The sequence below is a fragment of the Rhododendron vialii genome, chromosome 12a, assembly GCF_030253575.1.
Source record: "Rhododendron vialii isolate Sample 1 chromosome 12a, ASM3025357v1".
In the NCBI taxonomy this organism is placed as follows: domain Eukaryota; kingdom Viridiplantae; phylum Streptophyta; class Magnoliopsida; order Ericales; family Ericaceae; genus Rhododendron; species Rhododendron vialii.
The window spans coordinates 26,532,306-26,548,107 of record NC_080568.1 but is presented as its reverse complement, the minus strand read 5'-3'; the positions used below and the strand labels follow the sequence as shown (position 1 = coordinate 26,548,107).

The following is a 15,802-nucleotide window of genomic DNA, read 5'->3' as shown; positions in this document are numbered from 1 at the left end:
CCTCACTTACTTCAGAGTACTTATCCTGTGGAGAATCGAACCTCAGATCTTAAAGAGTACTCCCATAGCCTGGACATCTGTCAGAACCATTGGGGCAACCCTTCGGCGTGTAACAGATATCCATTCTTTGCAGTTTGCAGTCTAGCAAAAACACTTCCAGCATTAGCATAACCAAATAATGCCCTTCGACGAGATCGATCCCAACAGCAGCGGACATCCCATTATCCAGCAGCAATCCATAGGGCAGCAGCAGACACATGCAACAGCATCAGAAGCAAAACAAAATCCACCAACAGCAGCAGAAATGACATTGGGATTTCTCCACCTAATAGCTTAAACTTTTAGATTAGTATAACATTTCTACATGATATGATATAAGAGCGGGAGCTATTCAGTCCTGCGTTTTACAAATTTATAATCCACGCTCTATGTACTGGACCAAAAAAAAGAAAAGAATATGAGTCTACACGATGATAGACCCCCAAAATAAGAATTCTACCAATCTTTGCCCTCAAAATCAGAATTCTAAGGACATTCTCTTGGCTTCTATTGATAAATGAGAATTGCTACGATACACATTTTTATTTGGGTGTGTACATACAGTATGTTCCTAGCTCCTTATATTGCTTTGAATTCACAACCTTTTGTATAGAAAATTCATCCCATTATGGACTTAAGTCCAAAAGTAATGAATTGCTACACAAAGCCTTAAGAGTGTAAGATTTGTTGTCATCGATTTTCATATTTTGTTAGCCCAAAGATTTCCTTAGAATAGCCGATCAAAAAAAAAGAAAAGATTTCCTTAGAATACCTCATTAATTTTGATGATAACAAAACATCTATATCATATATTAAAAGTAAAGGGTCATTTAGTGAGGAAGGCTCTAATCGCGAGAAGTAGCGAGAATTGATTAGCCTTTAATTTTAGAATTTAAAATAGCACACGTGTGATATTCAATATACATACCCTATTAATCCTTTTCAAAATTTTAAATTTGAAAACCTTATCCTTTTTAATTCTATAAATTCCAAGAAAGTATCTCAATGGTATCATCATTCTTTCTAAAAAGAATGATATCCAAGTTACAATTTTTGATTTTTAATTAATGATTTACTCTTGATTTCCTATTCTCTCCCATTCAAATACAGTTGTCAACCGGCGCGTGATAGGTGGGGCCTGGGGTGCCAACTAGGGCTGCAAACGAGCCGAGCCGAGCCGAGTTTTAGAGTGTTCGAGCTCGGCTCGCCAAAAATTTAGTTGACTCGAGCTCGAGCTCGGCTCGAGATGTATTTACGGAGCTCGAGCTCAGCTCGCTCGGCTCGTTTATGAAACAAATATATATAATATAATCGAGCTCGCGAGCCAATTCGAGCTGAGTTTCAACTATCTCGAGCTCGGCTCGTTTATGAAACGAGCACAGGACTCGAGCTCGAGCTTGTTCGTTTTTGTCTCGAACCGAGCCGAGCCGAGCCGAGCCGAGCCGTTATCGAGCCGAGCTCCGAGCCGCTCTCGGATCGTTTGCAGCCCTAGTGCCAACCTAGTTGCAATACCAGGTTTTCCCCATAGTGATGCCGTTTATGCTCGCATCCCTTTTAATCATTGTACCTATTTCAATGATTATTAAATTCTTTTTTCGCTCATCTAAAAAAATACTGTTGTCAACCAGGAAATCTGAACTCTTTGTTAAGAAATGAGTTGGAAGATAAAAGATCGCTTATGGCATTATTATCTCTAACGGCTAGTTGATGGGTTCATTGAGGAAGTGGAGGATTGGTTTCAAAGTTGAAAAAAGAAACAATTTAAACGCAAGAATTATTGGTTGCATGATTTCCTCCAATGGCTAGTGGAGCCTCCTTCAATTATCTCATTCACTCCAAGCATAAATAGATCAAAAAAATAGAAGAAGGAATGTGACAGAAAATTTGAAGAACGAAATCTGCATTGAGCCTTCTCTATCTGTCAATCCTGCGCTCGCTTACACCCTTTTTCATACTTTAGTGAGAGATTAGCTTTTTATTAGTGGTTTTGAAGATAAAATCACCTAAGGGTTAGGTGTTATTAGAACATGAGTAAAAACTAGATGGGTTAAGTATGACTATCACCAGAGTCAAAAATACTATTTGAGGCGATTGGGGATAAATTGCTTATTGTAAAGATTATCTAACACCGCCCGTGAAGCTAGAATGATTGAAACTATTGGAGATCATAGTGCATCAAATTCTAAGTTGGACACTTGGAGTGGATTGGGCCGTGAAGTTGCGAACCAAATCACGAGAATTTTTTGTGTTCGATTTCTCTTTTCCCTTTACTCTTTATTTTTTCTGTCATACATTGCTGCATGTGTGCTTGAATCGATTTAATTTTATTGCTGCATTTTCGATTCCAATAACGTAGCTTTTGCGTTACGTATTGATCGATCTGTTAATTTTGGGGTTGCTCTCTATCTTTTCTGCGACTGTGCTGCTTACTGGTTTGAGTTTGACCAATCCTGTTGCAGTATCTAATTTCATTCTGTTTTTGTATTTAGTCTTTAATTAATTTGTCATTGTCATTGTTATTTTATTTTATTTTTTATTTTTTTTGATCAGCAAAAAATGAAATTTTTATTAAAAACGAGAAAAGGGGAAGGTGATCCAACAAAAAGTTGGAAAGTACATCACAAGGGCATAGCCTAAATCACCCAAGTGTCTAATAGGGTTCGCAACAGATAAGACAATTAATACAGCTCAACACAACACCCAAATTAAACAAAAAAGCCCAAACACCCAAATCCAGCCCAAACCTGGGCCGGCCCACCCAAACCATCCCTCAAAACCCTAACGCCACCAGCAACCACTACCACACAAGCCACCGGGGTCCAGCCTCGCCGTTAAACCCAAACTGTTAGGAATTCAAGGCAATTTAATTTCAAGCTGAGTTCATAGAGAAGCCTCCCTCGATGTTTCTTTGATGCAGCAATAAAAATAACCTATTACCAATTGAAAAAAAGAAGAAAAAAGGCTGTAATTAATAGTATACCCCACATCTTTTCCCTTGCCATATATTTAGGATTCTTGATAATTAAAGATTAATAAAATTTCTTTGTAGTTTAAAAAAAAATATTTAGGATTCTTTAGAATTTTTTTTTGCTCGGCAAAAGAAACATTTTATTAATCTCGAAAGGAGTACATTGAGAAGAAAACAAGTAAAAAAAGAGCTAGACAAATCCCGAATTTACGTACACCTCCAATCGATAGATGAAATCCCGAATATTTAGGATTCTTTAGAATTTGAGACAACGAAAAGCTAATTAAAACATGGTGTGAAAAGGTACTACTTTTAGATGAAATCATCCAGACCAAAAGGCGATATATACTTTTCAAGATGGGCAATGTTGGGCATTTCAGTCCAATCAGAACAGTACTTCAATAATACAAACAACATTCTCCGTAAGAAATGAAGACAAGCTAAAGCTAAACAGGTGCTGTCGAATTAAGTCATGGGGATAGTGCACAAATAATGTCTCACAAACCCAAAAGCATGAGCAATTCTTGGGTGCAAATAGGGTACGACTGGCATGTTATCCTTCGTGCACATTCGAGTCGTCCAAAAATGCAATCGACGGTCTAGATTTTCTAAGTAGGTTTTAATTTTCATAGGCTACGCACCAGCCGGATAAATAAACCGGCCGAAAGATATATCCGTTGCCTAGAAAATTAAGGATGAACAGCAACATACAATTGAAGTGCTTATAATATTATTCATTTGGAGAATAATATTGTGACTAAATGTGATTCTTGCCATTTTCTAAGAAAAGTTTTAGTCTCAAAATTTGGTAGATATTATTGCCACATAATTAATAAGATATTTTTTTTATCGCGCGTGCACCATTTTCTAAAATTCAAGAGTACGTTGAGGCGAACAGAATATTTTGTAGCCTTTTTATTTAAGAGAAATCCCATAACACACACCTCATATTTAGACGTGTAAGACACCCACTCTTTGAATCGATCCCTTGAGTTCACACAATTCATATCATCAATCTTGAATTCAAAACTTACTTATGGATAGAAATTTAATGATTTTTAAATATATGTCATTACAAAAAATTTAACTTATAACCTTTTCATGTTATGCGTTTTTTGAATTGATGTCACAAAATTTTAAACAAATGTTGAGAATTCCTATACAAAATGTAAGAATCTTTATATAAATTTTCTGAATTAATACCATACGCGAACGCTACGAAATCTTATACTATAAATTTTTATGAATTCATGAAAGCAATTCAAGAGGGTGCAAACCGTACTCAGATATGTACGTGTACGTAGTGTAGCCTATAAACAAGAGTTAGGCAGAACATTGGGGTTGAATTCGATTACTAATTAACCATAAATTACTACTGAGCGAGAGAATATAATGAGTGGAAAAGACTACAATACATATCCTTATTTGGGTGTGTATCATATGCATCTCCCAAAATGTTATGAATTATAGAGAAAATATTACGAATCGTATTACTAAAAAGTTACGAATCGTATAACGTTTACGAGAAATACCAAAATGTTATGAATCATAATGAAAATGGCTGACTGTGAACCCTCGGAACCTATTCTAGATAATGGGATGGCGACATTATTGTGGATGGTACAACCCAAACCTTGAATGATGTTGATGATGTTGATGTTGGTGTTGCAAAGTTTGACAATCTTTCAGAAGTGGGCTTTATAAATAATGAGAATGTGGCTGATTCTTTAGATGGTATCCAGCTATGTGTGGGAAGCGGGGGGGCTATTGTCCCCCGGGGACAGCAGCGTGCTGGTGTCCAGATTTCTGGGCCCATTTCGGTCTCGCTTCGATGATCGAAATTGTTCACTTTGTAGAGCTCGTTAAGTAGAACAACTATGCAAAACATCAGCTTAATTGGATATCATTAAGTGCCTAATCGGAGTCCATATAACTCTCGGTCCATGGGTTACAATGGATTTAATCCAGTGTTTCAGATCCATTTTTTTCAAGATAAAAGGTTCCGATCAAGCACTTAATGATATCCAATTAAGCTGATTTTTTGCATAATTGTTCTATTCGACGTGCTCTACAAAGTGAACGATTCCGATTATCGGAGCGAGACCGGAGTGGACCTTGAAATCGGGCACAGCGGGGACAGGAGCCCCCCCGCTTCCCTATGTGTGGATCTCAATGCAGATGCAAAGGGAAAAGAGGTTAAGAATTCTGAGAAATGAAAATGGAAGCAGAAGTCGATTGAACAAATCTTAAACATTCCAAAAATCAAGAAGAAATGCAGAAAAAAGAAGCAAAGTTGCATTCTGTTTAGATCCGTTGTTGCAGCTGCTGCTTTACCAATTTCTTCTGAAGGGATCAGCATGACTCACCTTGATGAGGCTCAGGCTATTTGGGAGGTAAACAAGATCATGGGCCTTCGTTACATGGGCGATGAGAAGGATGTTATTCGAAAAATCGCGATTATGGAAGCCGAAGATGAGGAAACGGCAAAGGGTCATGCTTCTCATCCGTTGATTGGCTCTTAGGTGTCTTTTTGGGTGTTGCTTGAATTATTAGGCTTTGGGTGGAGTGTTTCTTTCTTGAATCTTTAGATGTATGTTGTTTTGGGTCTTAGATATCAGGAATTTATTTGGGATTCGTGCTCTGTCATTGTTGGCTTCTTGTCGGTTTGTTCTTCCCTCTCTTTGGGTCCTTCTTGGCATATGATTGTTGGAGTTTGTTGTTTCTCAATGTGGGTTTTTCTTTTTCTCCGGCTTGATGTTGTTTAGGGTCCTTTTAATCTTTGTAATTTGTTTCCAAAGATTAATAAATTTTTTCGCCTTTCAAAAAAAAATAATGAAAATGTTACGAATCGTATTGCCAAAAAGTTATGAATTCTATAACAAAAGTTACGAAACACGCTAAAATATTATGAATGAATCATAAAATCGGTGCATATGGTACATCTTTTTAAGGGATGTTTATTGTAGATTTTCTCATAATGGGTAAGTGCGAGCTAGAGAGAACAGAGAGAAAAGATCGATGAGGGAACCAAATTAAGAAATGTGTGGTATAAAGGCTTTGGATTCCAAACATGCATCAATATAGCTACACATGGTACTATATATGAATGAAGGCAATTGAGAAATCAGAATAGTCTTTTTCGCCAATGTTTTGGTGAATAAAGAATTATTATTTTTTTTCTGACTGTCGTGGTTAAAAACTTGGGTTTTCTGCCACCGCTGCGGTGGATTGAACTTGCATTTACTATAGTAATCTGAACCGTTTATGCTACAGAGCTACAGAGTAATATGTTCACGTAAAAAATTAGCTTAATCAGATATCGATAAGTACATAAATAGATGGTCATTGACAGTTTAATTTTGAAATTATTGATGGAATTTTATTGTTCATTTTACAAATCAAAATCCAATTTTTTATGTACCTACGAATGTTCAATCAAGCTATTTTTTTTTTTCATTAATATATTATTCTGCGGGCCCGATAGGATAAACGGTTACAATAATAAACGCACGGTGGAACACACGATGGCAATGGTCCCACGATTTTCATAGCTGGCAGACAGAATTTAAGCTCATTTTTAGATTAGTCAAATTCACAACAATTGCATAAGAAATTTCGTAGCATACGCATCAAACTGATGCTTGGACACCACATAATATGAACCTTTGGTTGGATAGGGTTTTTTTTTTTGGGTGCTACTATTATGTTTGTTTTGTATCACATCATTCAATTTCAAACCTTTTGTTGGATGGGATTTGGATTAGCACTTTGTCTCATGGTTAATTATGTCATGAAACATGCGTTTTGCTTTTATCTTTTAATCCTCCATGTACCCATTGTCGAGATTATACATATCCATATACTTTTGTCGGTAAAATATCGAACAAGAAATTAAAACATCACATGATATGATACTCAAATGTGGTTCGAGTTCGATGTGGTTCTCGAAACATCAGTACTCACACCTTTATGCAAGGAAATGAAAGCACTTAGCGCTGGTGTTAAATGCTCACGTTGTCACCAACTCTGAAGTCTCACTTTTTAAATAGTTATCTCTATCTTTGATAGCAACCCTAGAACCACCCCATCTCAGGCCAATTCCTGTGGTCCTCCGCAAATTAATAATGCCAGTCTAAGAAAAAGTACAGGCTCAGCTAGGGCACCAAACAACACGCTCACAGAGAGAGAGAGAGACATAGATATAAATATATGTATATATATATATATATATAGAGAGAGAGAGAGAGAGAGAGAGAGAGAGAGAGAGAGAGAGAGCGGCATGTATATATGGAAAGAGAACATTACATAAGTGCAAAAAGAGAGAGGCCAGGGCTAGCTTTTCTCTCAAGTGTGGAATGGACTAAAACCATTTGCCAAAAATAAAGAATTGAGTGGTGTGTAGAATTAAGCAAAGGAAAAGGGAAGTGATTGGCTAGGGTTTCCACAGCTACGAGGAGGGAGAGTCATGTGAATACCCCCATCAGTGGCAAGTACAAGCATTCGCTACCCTTTCTTTGACAATGTGTCCCCATGAGAGAGAGTGAGAGACCAAAAGGCTTTTTGGAGGCAAAGAAAAAGCTAATATCGATAAGCACGCGTCAAGAGAGGGATTCCAACAACATTCCATCTCATAGCGGGATGTCTTGAACCAGCTTCTGCACGCGTATCTCAGACTAATTTTTATAGTCTCTGTTGCAGTGTTTCGCGTGCTTAGGCGTGAGGCAAGACAACTTAATTCTACAAGCTGTTGATGAGAAAAATCAAACCTAAAATTTTAGAAGAGAGCAAATTCGTGGGCCAAAACTTGTTAGGCACAGAGATCTAGAGAGGGAGAGAGAGTAAGACAGAGAGAGAGAGAGAGAGAGAGGGAGGGGGGAGTGTTTCCTTTAAAGTGAAAGGGACGTAAGAGTAAGAGAGATACCTAGTCAAAGGATGAATTGCCCTTAGATAGGGCAGGGCTCAACTGAAATAATTGTCCTTTGTCTTAAGGGCTGGACATGGCCACGTGGTGCAACAGAAGATAAGTGTTATAGGTACGTTAATCTCTCCAAGAAACAAGCTAGCCACAGTTGAGCCTCACAAGTCACAACAAATCTATCTATCCTTATCAAGCAAAGTAAATTATACATGTCTCCTTCTCAAATATATATCCAAATTAATTACTCCTCTTAATAAAAATGTTTTCGCGAAGAGATAGGAAATTTTTTTTTGGTACTTAGGAATATTACAAGTAGTACTACTAATCAAATAGAGAGTTATGCAACAAAAGTGTCATCGTTAAAGTATTACAGACACAAGCGGAAAACAACAATTCCCTCTAATCAATAAGCTGCCGTAAATTAAGGCGATTCCGGATCCAGAATTTCCTTTTCGAGAGTGGTTTGTTAGGATCATCACACACACGCACACAATTTACGAGTATAAAACAGTTAAGAATTAACACAGAGATCTGCGTGGTTCCTCAAAATCGGGTACGTTCAAGGGAGCGAGAGCTGTTGCTGTTCTTTTATTATCACAGTATGGAATAAGGTTTACAACATAGCGTATTTATAACTACTATATTCTAACCCTAATCTGCTATTTGATCTGTATCCCAAAAATACCTCTGTACGAACAGTACTGTACCGCAGGAGGCGTTGCCCTCCACTCATTGCGGTTCGCTCCCCTCGTTCCGCTCCGCTCCGCTCGTTCAGCTCCGCTCCGCTCGTTCCGCTCCGCTCCAGCATCTGGCTTTCTTTCTAGAATTCTTTAGTACCTCTTCATACTTAACATATAAGCCATAGTTCTAACATGGTTTATCTATCGAAACCACTAAATCCTCATTTTGCTCCACTCCCAACCTAGCCAAATGATCAGAGATGGGATTTAGTTGTGAATCTTGTGATAATCATCGGTCCCTGTCGTGTTGGTTTTGGGCTTTGGATTTAGTCTTGGATTTTTTTGATCCGCAAAAAAAAGTTTCTTTATGAGGAAATAGTCTTGATTGTGTTTTCTTTATGAGGAAAAACGAAATCTTTCAGTTTAAGGGCACATCAATGGATCATATGCAAGTCATGAAAATATCATCAAAGATGAGTAATTCCCATTAAATCCCAAAAAAAAAAAAAAAGTGAAGAAAATGAAAGAGAGAACTTGAGTGAAAATTTTCAACTCAATATGAACCCGTTTGGGAGCCTAATTATTTTTGATTTTTGAATTGGGCGTTATTGATTTTGGATTCTAGGAAACTCGATGAACAATAATTTTTTCGGAACTAATAAATTGTCTAGTGAACAAGAACTTTGCCTTACAAGCTTCCATGAATTTTCTTATAAATTAAAATCTATGTATCTAATTAGACGATATGCTTAATTAAAACAAAGAATACCCACATAATCGTGCAGATGTGTAGCCATATTAGTATTCTCCCGAAACATCACAAAGTAAATTTCTCATTTTGAATGTCAGCGTAAACAAAAATGAGAATGTAGGGCTCAACTTGCTTCGCCATTGCCACAGCTAGCTTAGCTATTCGCCGAAGATTCTTGGGTTCCTTCGATCGATCTTGATAACACTAGCTAGCTGTACGTTGTTTGCCAATGCCATCGATCACGACCACGATTACGAAACGGGAAGGATGCTGCAGGATGGGAAATACCAAAGGTTCATGGATTCTTGATTCACGCTGGGATGGAAATTAAGAGATACCACATTGATTTTTCGGTCGAAATAGAATGAATTATTATTATTATTATTATAATAATTATTATTATTATTATTTTGGGTTATTTAGGATGCTAGGGGACTTGTACGTAGGATTAAAACTCTATCCTTCCGTCTTTTAACTAAATTAATTTCAGTTCATTAAGAAAAGTTATTGCATTTGAAGGTAAAAATAAATAAATGACTTTAGTGTCAACAGAAAATTTGAAAAATTATGCAAAAAATTGCTCTATTTTCTTTTTCAAAAAATATTGATACAATTCTCGTTATAGATATTGAAATTATGAGAGGGAGGCAGTAATATGTTCCTTTTCCAAACTAGGAGGTGTTTCCACTAATGAATGAGTTAGTATGAATAAGTCGTTGATTACAAGTTGTTAGTTGTTTACACCAATCAATAAATTGTTAATTGGTGTGAACAAAATGCAATTTTTGTTGTCGATTGTCAGTAGAATAGTATAAATAAGTTGTTGATTAGTGTGAACAATATACTAAAATGCCAAATTTTATTGATTAGTATGAATAACATGTAATTTTGATTTGTTCACCAAAAAAATTAGTGGAAACGACCTCTCATATCTGTAGCTTATGGTTGGGGATACAAATCTCACTTATCTAACGAAAGAGTAATATTGAGATTTGACCAGTTGGATATACAAAAGTAACTAACAGGCTTCTCCCTTAAAGAGATCGCAAATTCGAATTCCACGAAGACAAAAAATTTCTAACCTTGGGATCACTCGAGATTTGTGCGTTCCTCAACTTCAATGCCCTGGAGAGATGTGACTCTTTGTCCATCTGGCTTTACCTCTTGGCATGCAAGGGTCAAGTCATGATTCGAATCTAGAGTTTCCCATTAATGTAAGCAATATCGGCAAAAAAAATAATAAAATAATCTTTCAATGCCCTAAAATTAATTGAGATGAGCTGAAATTGACTTCGACAGCCGGTCATAAAACAAAAAAAAAAAGAGTTGAAGTGTCGAAACACAGCTTATTTCATATTTTCAAACTCAAAAATAATGTAAATGAAAAATAATTTTTTTGCATTGTATAAAAAATCTATATAAGATCTTTCAAACAAGATCCATATTGCATATTTTTATATTTCAATAAATTCATAATTTTTGAGCTTGAATTTGTCTTCTTAAAAAATAAGCATTTTTTTTGTGTTGCGGAACGGAATCTAATTGATATTAGCTAGTGATACGGATGTTTTTACCAATTGTAAGATCTACAATACGCCACGATTTGTACCCCCAGTCTAGCTACGAGAGTATACAGGGAAAGAAAATATGGAATCCATGCAAGCGTGGACGGAGCTAGGAATTTCTCTACACGGGGACGACCATGTATCAAGACAAAAAAAATAAAAATAAACATGCATAACAACGTAGAGTTTCAGAAATACTAGAGAGGGGCGAACCTATATATTTTCACAGAAAAATCTATTTTCTAATATAATTGTAGAGTTTTTTTTTTGCCCTACTGGCCTCCATCCCAGCATGCAGTCTTTTGAAAGTCTTTGGGGGACCATTTTTTTTATTTTTTATTCCAAAACAAGTTTGAAGAGTTTCCAGTCAAATTCTCAGCAGTGGCCTGTATCCAACCACTCGTACAGTATATGTCCTGCTTCAGTACCTGTCCTCATCTCGAACACAATAAAAACTACTTGTACTGACCTTCGTTGTACATAGATCACTTTGTGGCACCGCACTGAGATTCCATTTTTATGGTCTAAGTCGTTGAATGATTTAAAAAAAAAAAAAAGAATATTTTTTTTAAATTTTTTTTTAAAATCAATCAACGTCTCAGATCAACCTACTTGAAATTTTATTCAATTTGCTCTATTTTTTTTTTTGATGTTTCAAAAAAAAAAAATTCCCTCCGTTCCAAATTGGATGTCAATTTTTAATATTTGTATCAATTTTAATTTTTTATATCTTTCAATATGCATTTCAAAAAATATGCAATATGAATTTTGTTTAATGGTTCTCGATTTTAGTTATATTATAAAATGTTTTCAAACTCATATGGGTGTAGTGTGTTTTTTTCCAATGCTCTGTTGGAGGGCTCTGTAAGTTAAAATCTCTTGTCTTTTGCTTGACTTCGTAAACATTGTGTGCTTATTGTGGTTGAGCCCCCTCGATGTATCCTTTCGAGATTTTATAATAAAATTCGTTTGCCGAGCAAAAAATAAAAAATAAAAAATAATTTTCAAGTAGGTTGATCTGAGCGTTGATTGATTTTAAAATATTTTTTGAGTAGGCTGACGCTTTTCATTTAGAATTTAGAATCCTGAAATCTGAATTATAAGTAGGACTGCAAACAAACCGAGCTACTCCCGAGCAGCTCGTTACGGCTTGCCTCGGCTCTACTCGTTTAAAAATCGAGCAGAGCATGAGCTCAAGTTTTAGGCTCGTTTACTAAACGAGTTGAGCTTAACGGTCAAAAGCTCAGCTCGCACAAGCGCGGCTCGTTTGTATAGGCTCAGCTCGCTTAAAGAGACTCGTTAACTAAATTAGCCAAACCCGAACTAGAGTGTTAGGCTCATTTGCACCCCGAATGACAAGTAAGACTAATGGATGAAGCACTTAAGCATGTATACCATATCAATCTGATTTTTTACCAGCGTACATTGAATATTATTTGAAAATTAATCAATTGCTCGAATCATTTGTGTAAAGCCCTAAAGTGATAGGCCCATTATCGATACAACGAAGGTCCATACTAATAGTCGGACTCCTTCGAACCGTCAATAAGACAAAGTAATTCAGGCGCAACGCATCGATGTCTTTTGAACAGAGAAAATATAACTACTATATTGTACTTTTTGCTTTCCTGAAAGACAATTGTCTTCCATCGAATTCTATCAATAAATTTTTCTTCTGCCGATAAAGAAAAAAGAAAAGTTAAAAAGACAACTGTTTGGATCATAACTTAAAAAAAAAAAATTCAACTCAAAAAATATTCATTACTCTTACTTTCAGGGGCGGAGGCACATAAGTACAAGGAAGGGCGGCCGACCCCACTGGCTGCCAAATTTCCCTTGGCATAGGTATAATTTTTACTAATTTGATCCCAAATTTTCAAAAGAATAGGTATAAGTTAATTATTTTGACCTCATAAAAAAATTTCTAAACTATTCCAACTTGTGTTTTTTTTTTTTTTTGAAAGGATCACGATATTATAGAAACTCATGAACGATTTACATCTTTGGAAACCAAAACTTCCACAGCAGGCGGTAAACATCCTGCTTGGAAAACAAAAAATCTATCAGCACAAAATGTTCCAACTTGTTTTAAGTGCATATGAATCTAATTTTTGACCACACTAATCAAAATTTCTGGCTCCGCCCCTGCCTACTTCTAATCATTACTCTCATTATCTCTAATCATTACTCTCATTTCTCCCTCTATATTTCTCCACTTATTACCCTTATCTTCAATTATTATCCTACTTTCTCTCTCTATCATTACCCCCAAAAATTCTTTTCAAATTTTCCAAATTTGTCATCCAAACACAGCATAATCGTTTACACAATTACTCCCTCCGTCCCATAATGTTTGTCCAGTCCGCAAAACGAGAACGTAAAAATAATACAATTTTTGCAAGAAAAATTTAAATTTTTTTCAACAATTCATTAGATATCGATGAGTTCTCTTAATTTATGAAAAAGATTTGAATTTTTTCTTGAAGGAAATGCATTATTTTCGAGTCTTCATTTTGCAAACCGGACAAACATTTTGAGACGGAGCCAGTAGAATCTTGTACAACTAACTGAATTGGTTACTTTTGGTACACAATTGGTTTAATTAGCTAAGCTGTGGCTGTTAGGTGACCAATACAACTGCAAGGCTCTAGCCATTAAAACTTGATCCCATCACTGGGAATTTCTTGACTGGATGAGGATTGATATCCTTAAAACACACAACCAAATTGCACTATCTAGAATTGCTCTTCTCCAATAAATTGCCTACCTTCTTTGCCATCTTTATTGCCTACCTTCTTTGCCGTCTTCACCCCCCCTCTCTCTCTCTCTCTCTCTCTCTACACACACAATCCCCATTGCTGTCTTTCTCAAAGCTCCAGGCCTTGATTGAGGGAGGTAAACACACACTCACTCACTCACTCACTCTCTCTCTCTCTCTCTCTCTCTCTCTCTCTCTCTCTCTCTCTCTCTCAACTACATACCAAATGGCACATAAAATACGCTAGTCAGTGTTCTATTCGGCTGTTTTTCTCAAGCTCTAGGCCTTTACATTGCCGATCACACAAAAAAGCTCTAGACCTCCACAGCATACCTACATAAAACAACTATAGAACTATTTCCAGTAGATTGAACTATTTGGAGAGAGAAAGTACATTAGTCATTATCTGGTGGGAATCCGTCTTTCTCAACGACACATAGATCAACTATTTCAAAAACCTAGCTAGGGTTTTGTTTTTTGCCGTAAAAAAAACAATATTTATAAATGTATCCGAATTCTTCTTACAACATTAATGGAAACTCTTACCCTACTCTCGACCAATCTCTTGATTCTCCCCCTCCTCCCCACTCTTCCTTGTTCTACAACTTCCCTTCGCCGGCCATACCCTACGAAGACGACTTTTTGCTCCGGCAACACCTCCATGACCTTCTCCTCCAGCACCCGGCCGCTGAGGCCGGTACTCCACCGGAAGTGCTGACGAATTCTGTCCACAACGGCACCGACTACATCGCGCAATGCCAGAGCGCAGACGAGCCGGTCCTGAGAAAGAAACCCTCCAAGAAAGACAGGCACAGCAAGATCGAGACCGCCCAGGGCCCGAGAGACCGAAGGATGAGATTGTCGCTCGAAGTGGCCCCCCAGTTCTTCGGTCTCCAGGACATGCTGGGGTTCGATAAAGCTAGTAAGACGGTCGGGTGGCTGCTGAGTAATTCGAAGAAGGCGATCAAAGAGCTCAAAAAAAGTGTGCCCCAGATGACGAGAAGCTCGCCTTCTGATTCAGAGGGCGAAGACGGGTCCGGAATCGACGAGTCCCCGGACCGGCAGGCGAAGATTATCACCCCTAAGGGGAAAGCTTCGGTTTCTGTTGCCAAAGAGAAGAAGACTAATAGGGCACTGAGGAAATCTGCATTTGATCCTCTGGCTAAAGAGTCGAGGGAAAAGGCAAGAGCTAGGGCTAGGGAGAGGACAAGAGAAAAGAGATCAAGGGTTCAATTCAACGAACCAAATGCATCCAATTCAGAATCAATCAATCATGAGGGGAACACATCAGGGTCTTGGAATGCCTTTGAAAACGGCAACGAATCGGGTCGACTGAGTCGTAACGTGAATCCATCGCTGGAGTACGAAGAGCCGAGCTCATCGATCAATATCTTCAGCTACGATCCGAAAGACCCAAGAGTTTCTCAAGAGGTGAGTACTAAAATTTTTCCTAAGTTTTTAACCCAAGAAGCTGAAACTCTGGTGTCGAGTTCACTGATCAGTATATGTTGTTGCACTTGCGCACCGATAATGGTGTGCAAGTACAACAACTAGATAATATCAAGAAGTAAAGACCCAATTCTAGTATTTTTTTTTTTCTAATCCTAAAATTCTTGTTTTTGGTGTTTTCAGAATCAGTTCACAGACTACCAAGTATATGGGAAACCGTGGGAGAATTACAGCAACATAAGTCCATTCTAAAGGTAGGATTATTGATGCTTGCTGTTTTTATTTGGTGCTTTGATCAGTAGAAGAAGCCTAATTTAATTTAGAACAAGACTAATTAATTCTCTCTCTTGTCTCTCTCACTCTCTCTCTACTGTGAATTTCATCAATTGTTGCTATGTATCCTCCATTGTTGTACTACAAACACTCCTATGGAAAACCTTGTTTTGGGAAGCACGTGTCTTTCTGATCTGTCTAAGGTTTCAAAAGAAAGACGAAAATAAAATAAACTAGTCAAGTAACAGTACCAGCTAGATAAAAAAATAATAATACGTACCATGACAGGTGTAAACATTTTAAGCCTCTAGTTTTGGCTAAAACCTTATCTTAATTAGCTCCATGTAGCTTTCCCTTCCTTATATAGTATGTAGCTCGGTCTATAGGGATATAGTAAATGA

The 15,802-nt window shown here is 37.1% G+C and overlaps 1 protein-coding gene across 1 annotated transcript; it reads left to right on the top strand.

The window, feature by feature from the left end:
• Nucleotides 1-13,614: 13,614 nt before the first annotated feature.
• Nucleotides 13,615-15,578, top strand: LOC131310637 (transcription factor CYCLOIDEA-like). Its single transcript, XM_058337774.1, has 2 exons — nt 13,615-15,110; nt 15,312-15,578. Exons 1-2 carry the CDS (start codon nt 14,184-14,186, stop codon nt 15,378-15,380), a joined length of 996 nt encoding a protein of 331 aa, XP_058193757.1. The 5' UTR covers nt 13,615-14,183; the 3' UTR covers nt 15,381-15,578.
• Nucleotides 15,579-15,802: the final 224 nt, after the last annotated feature.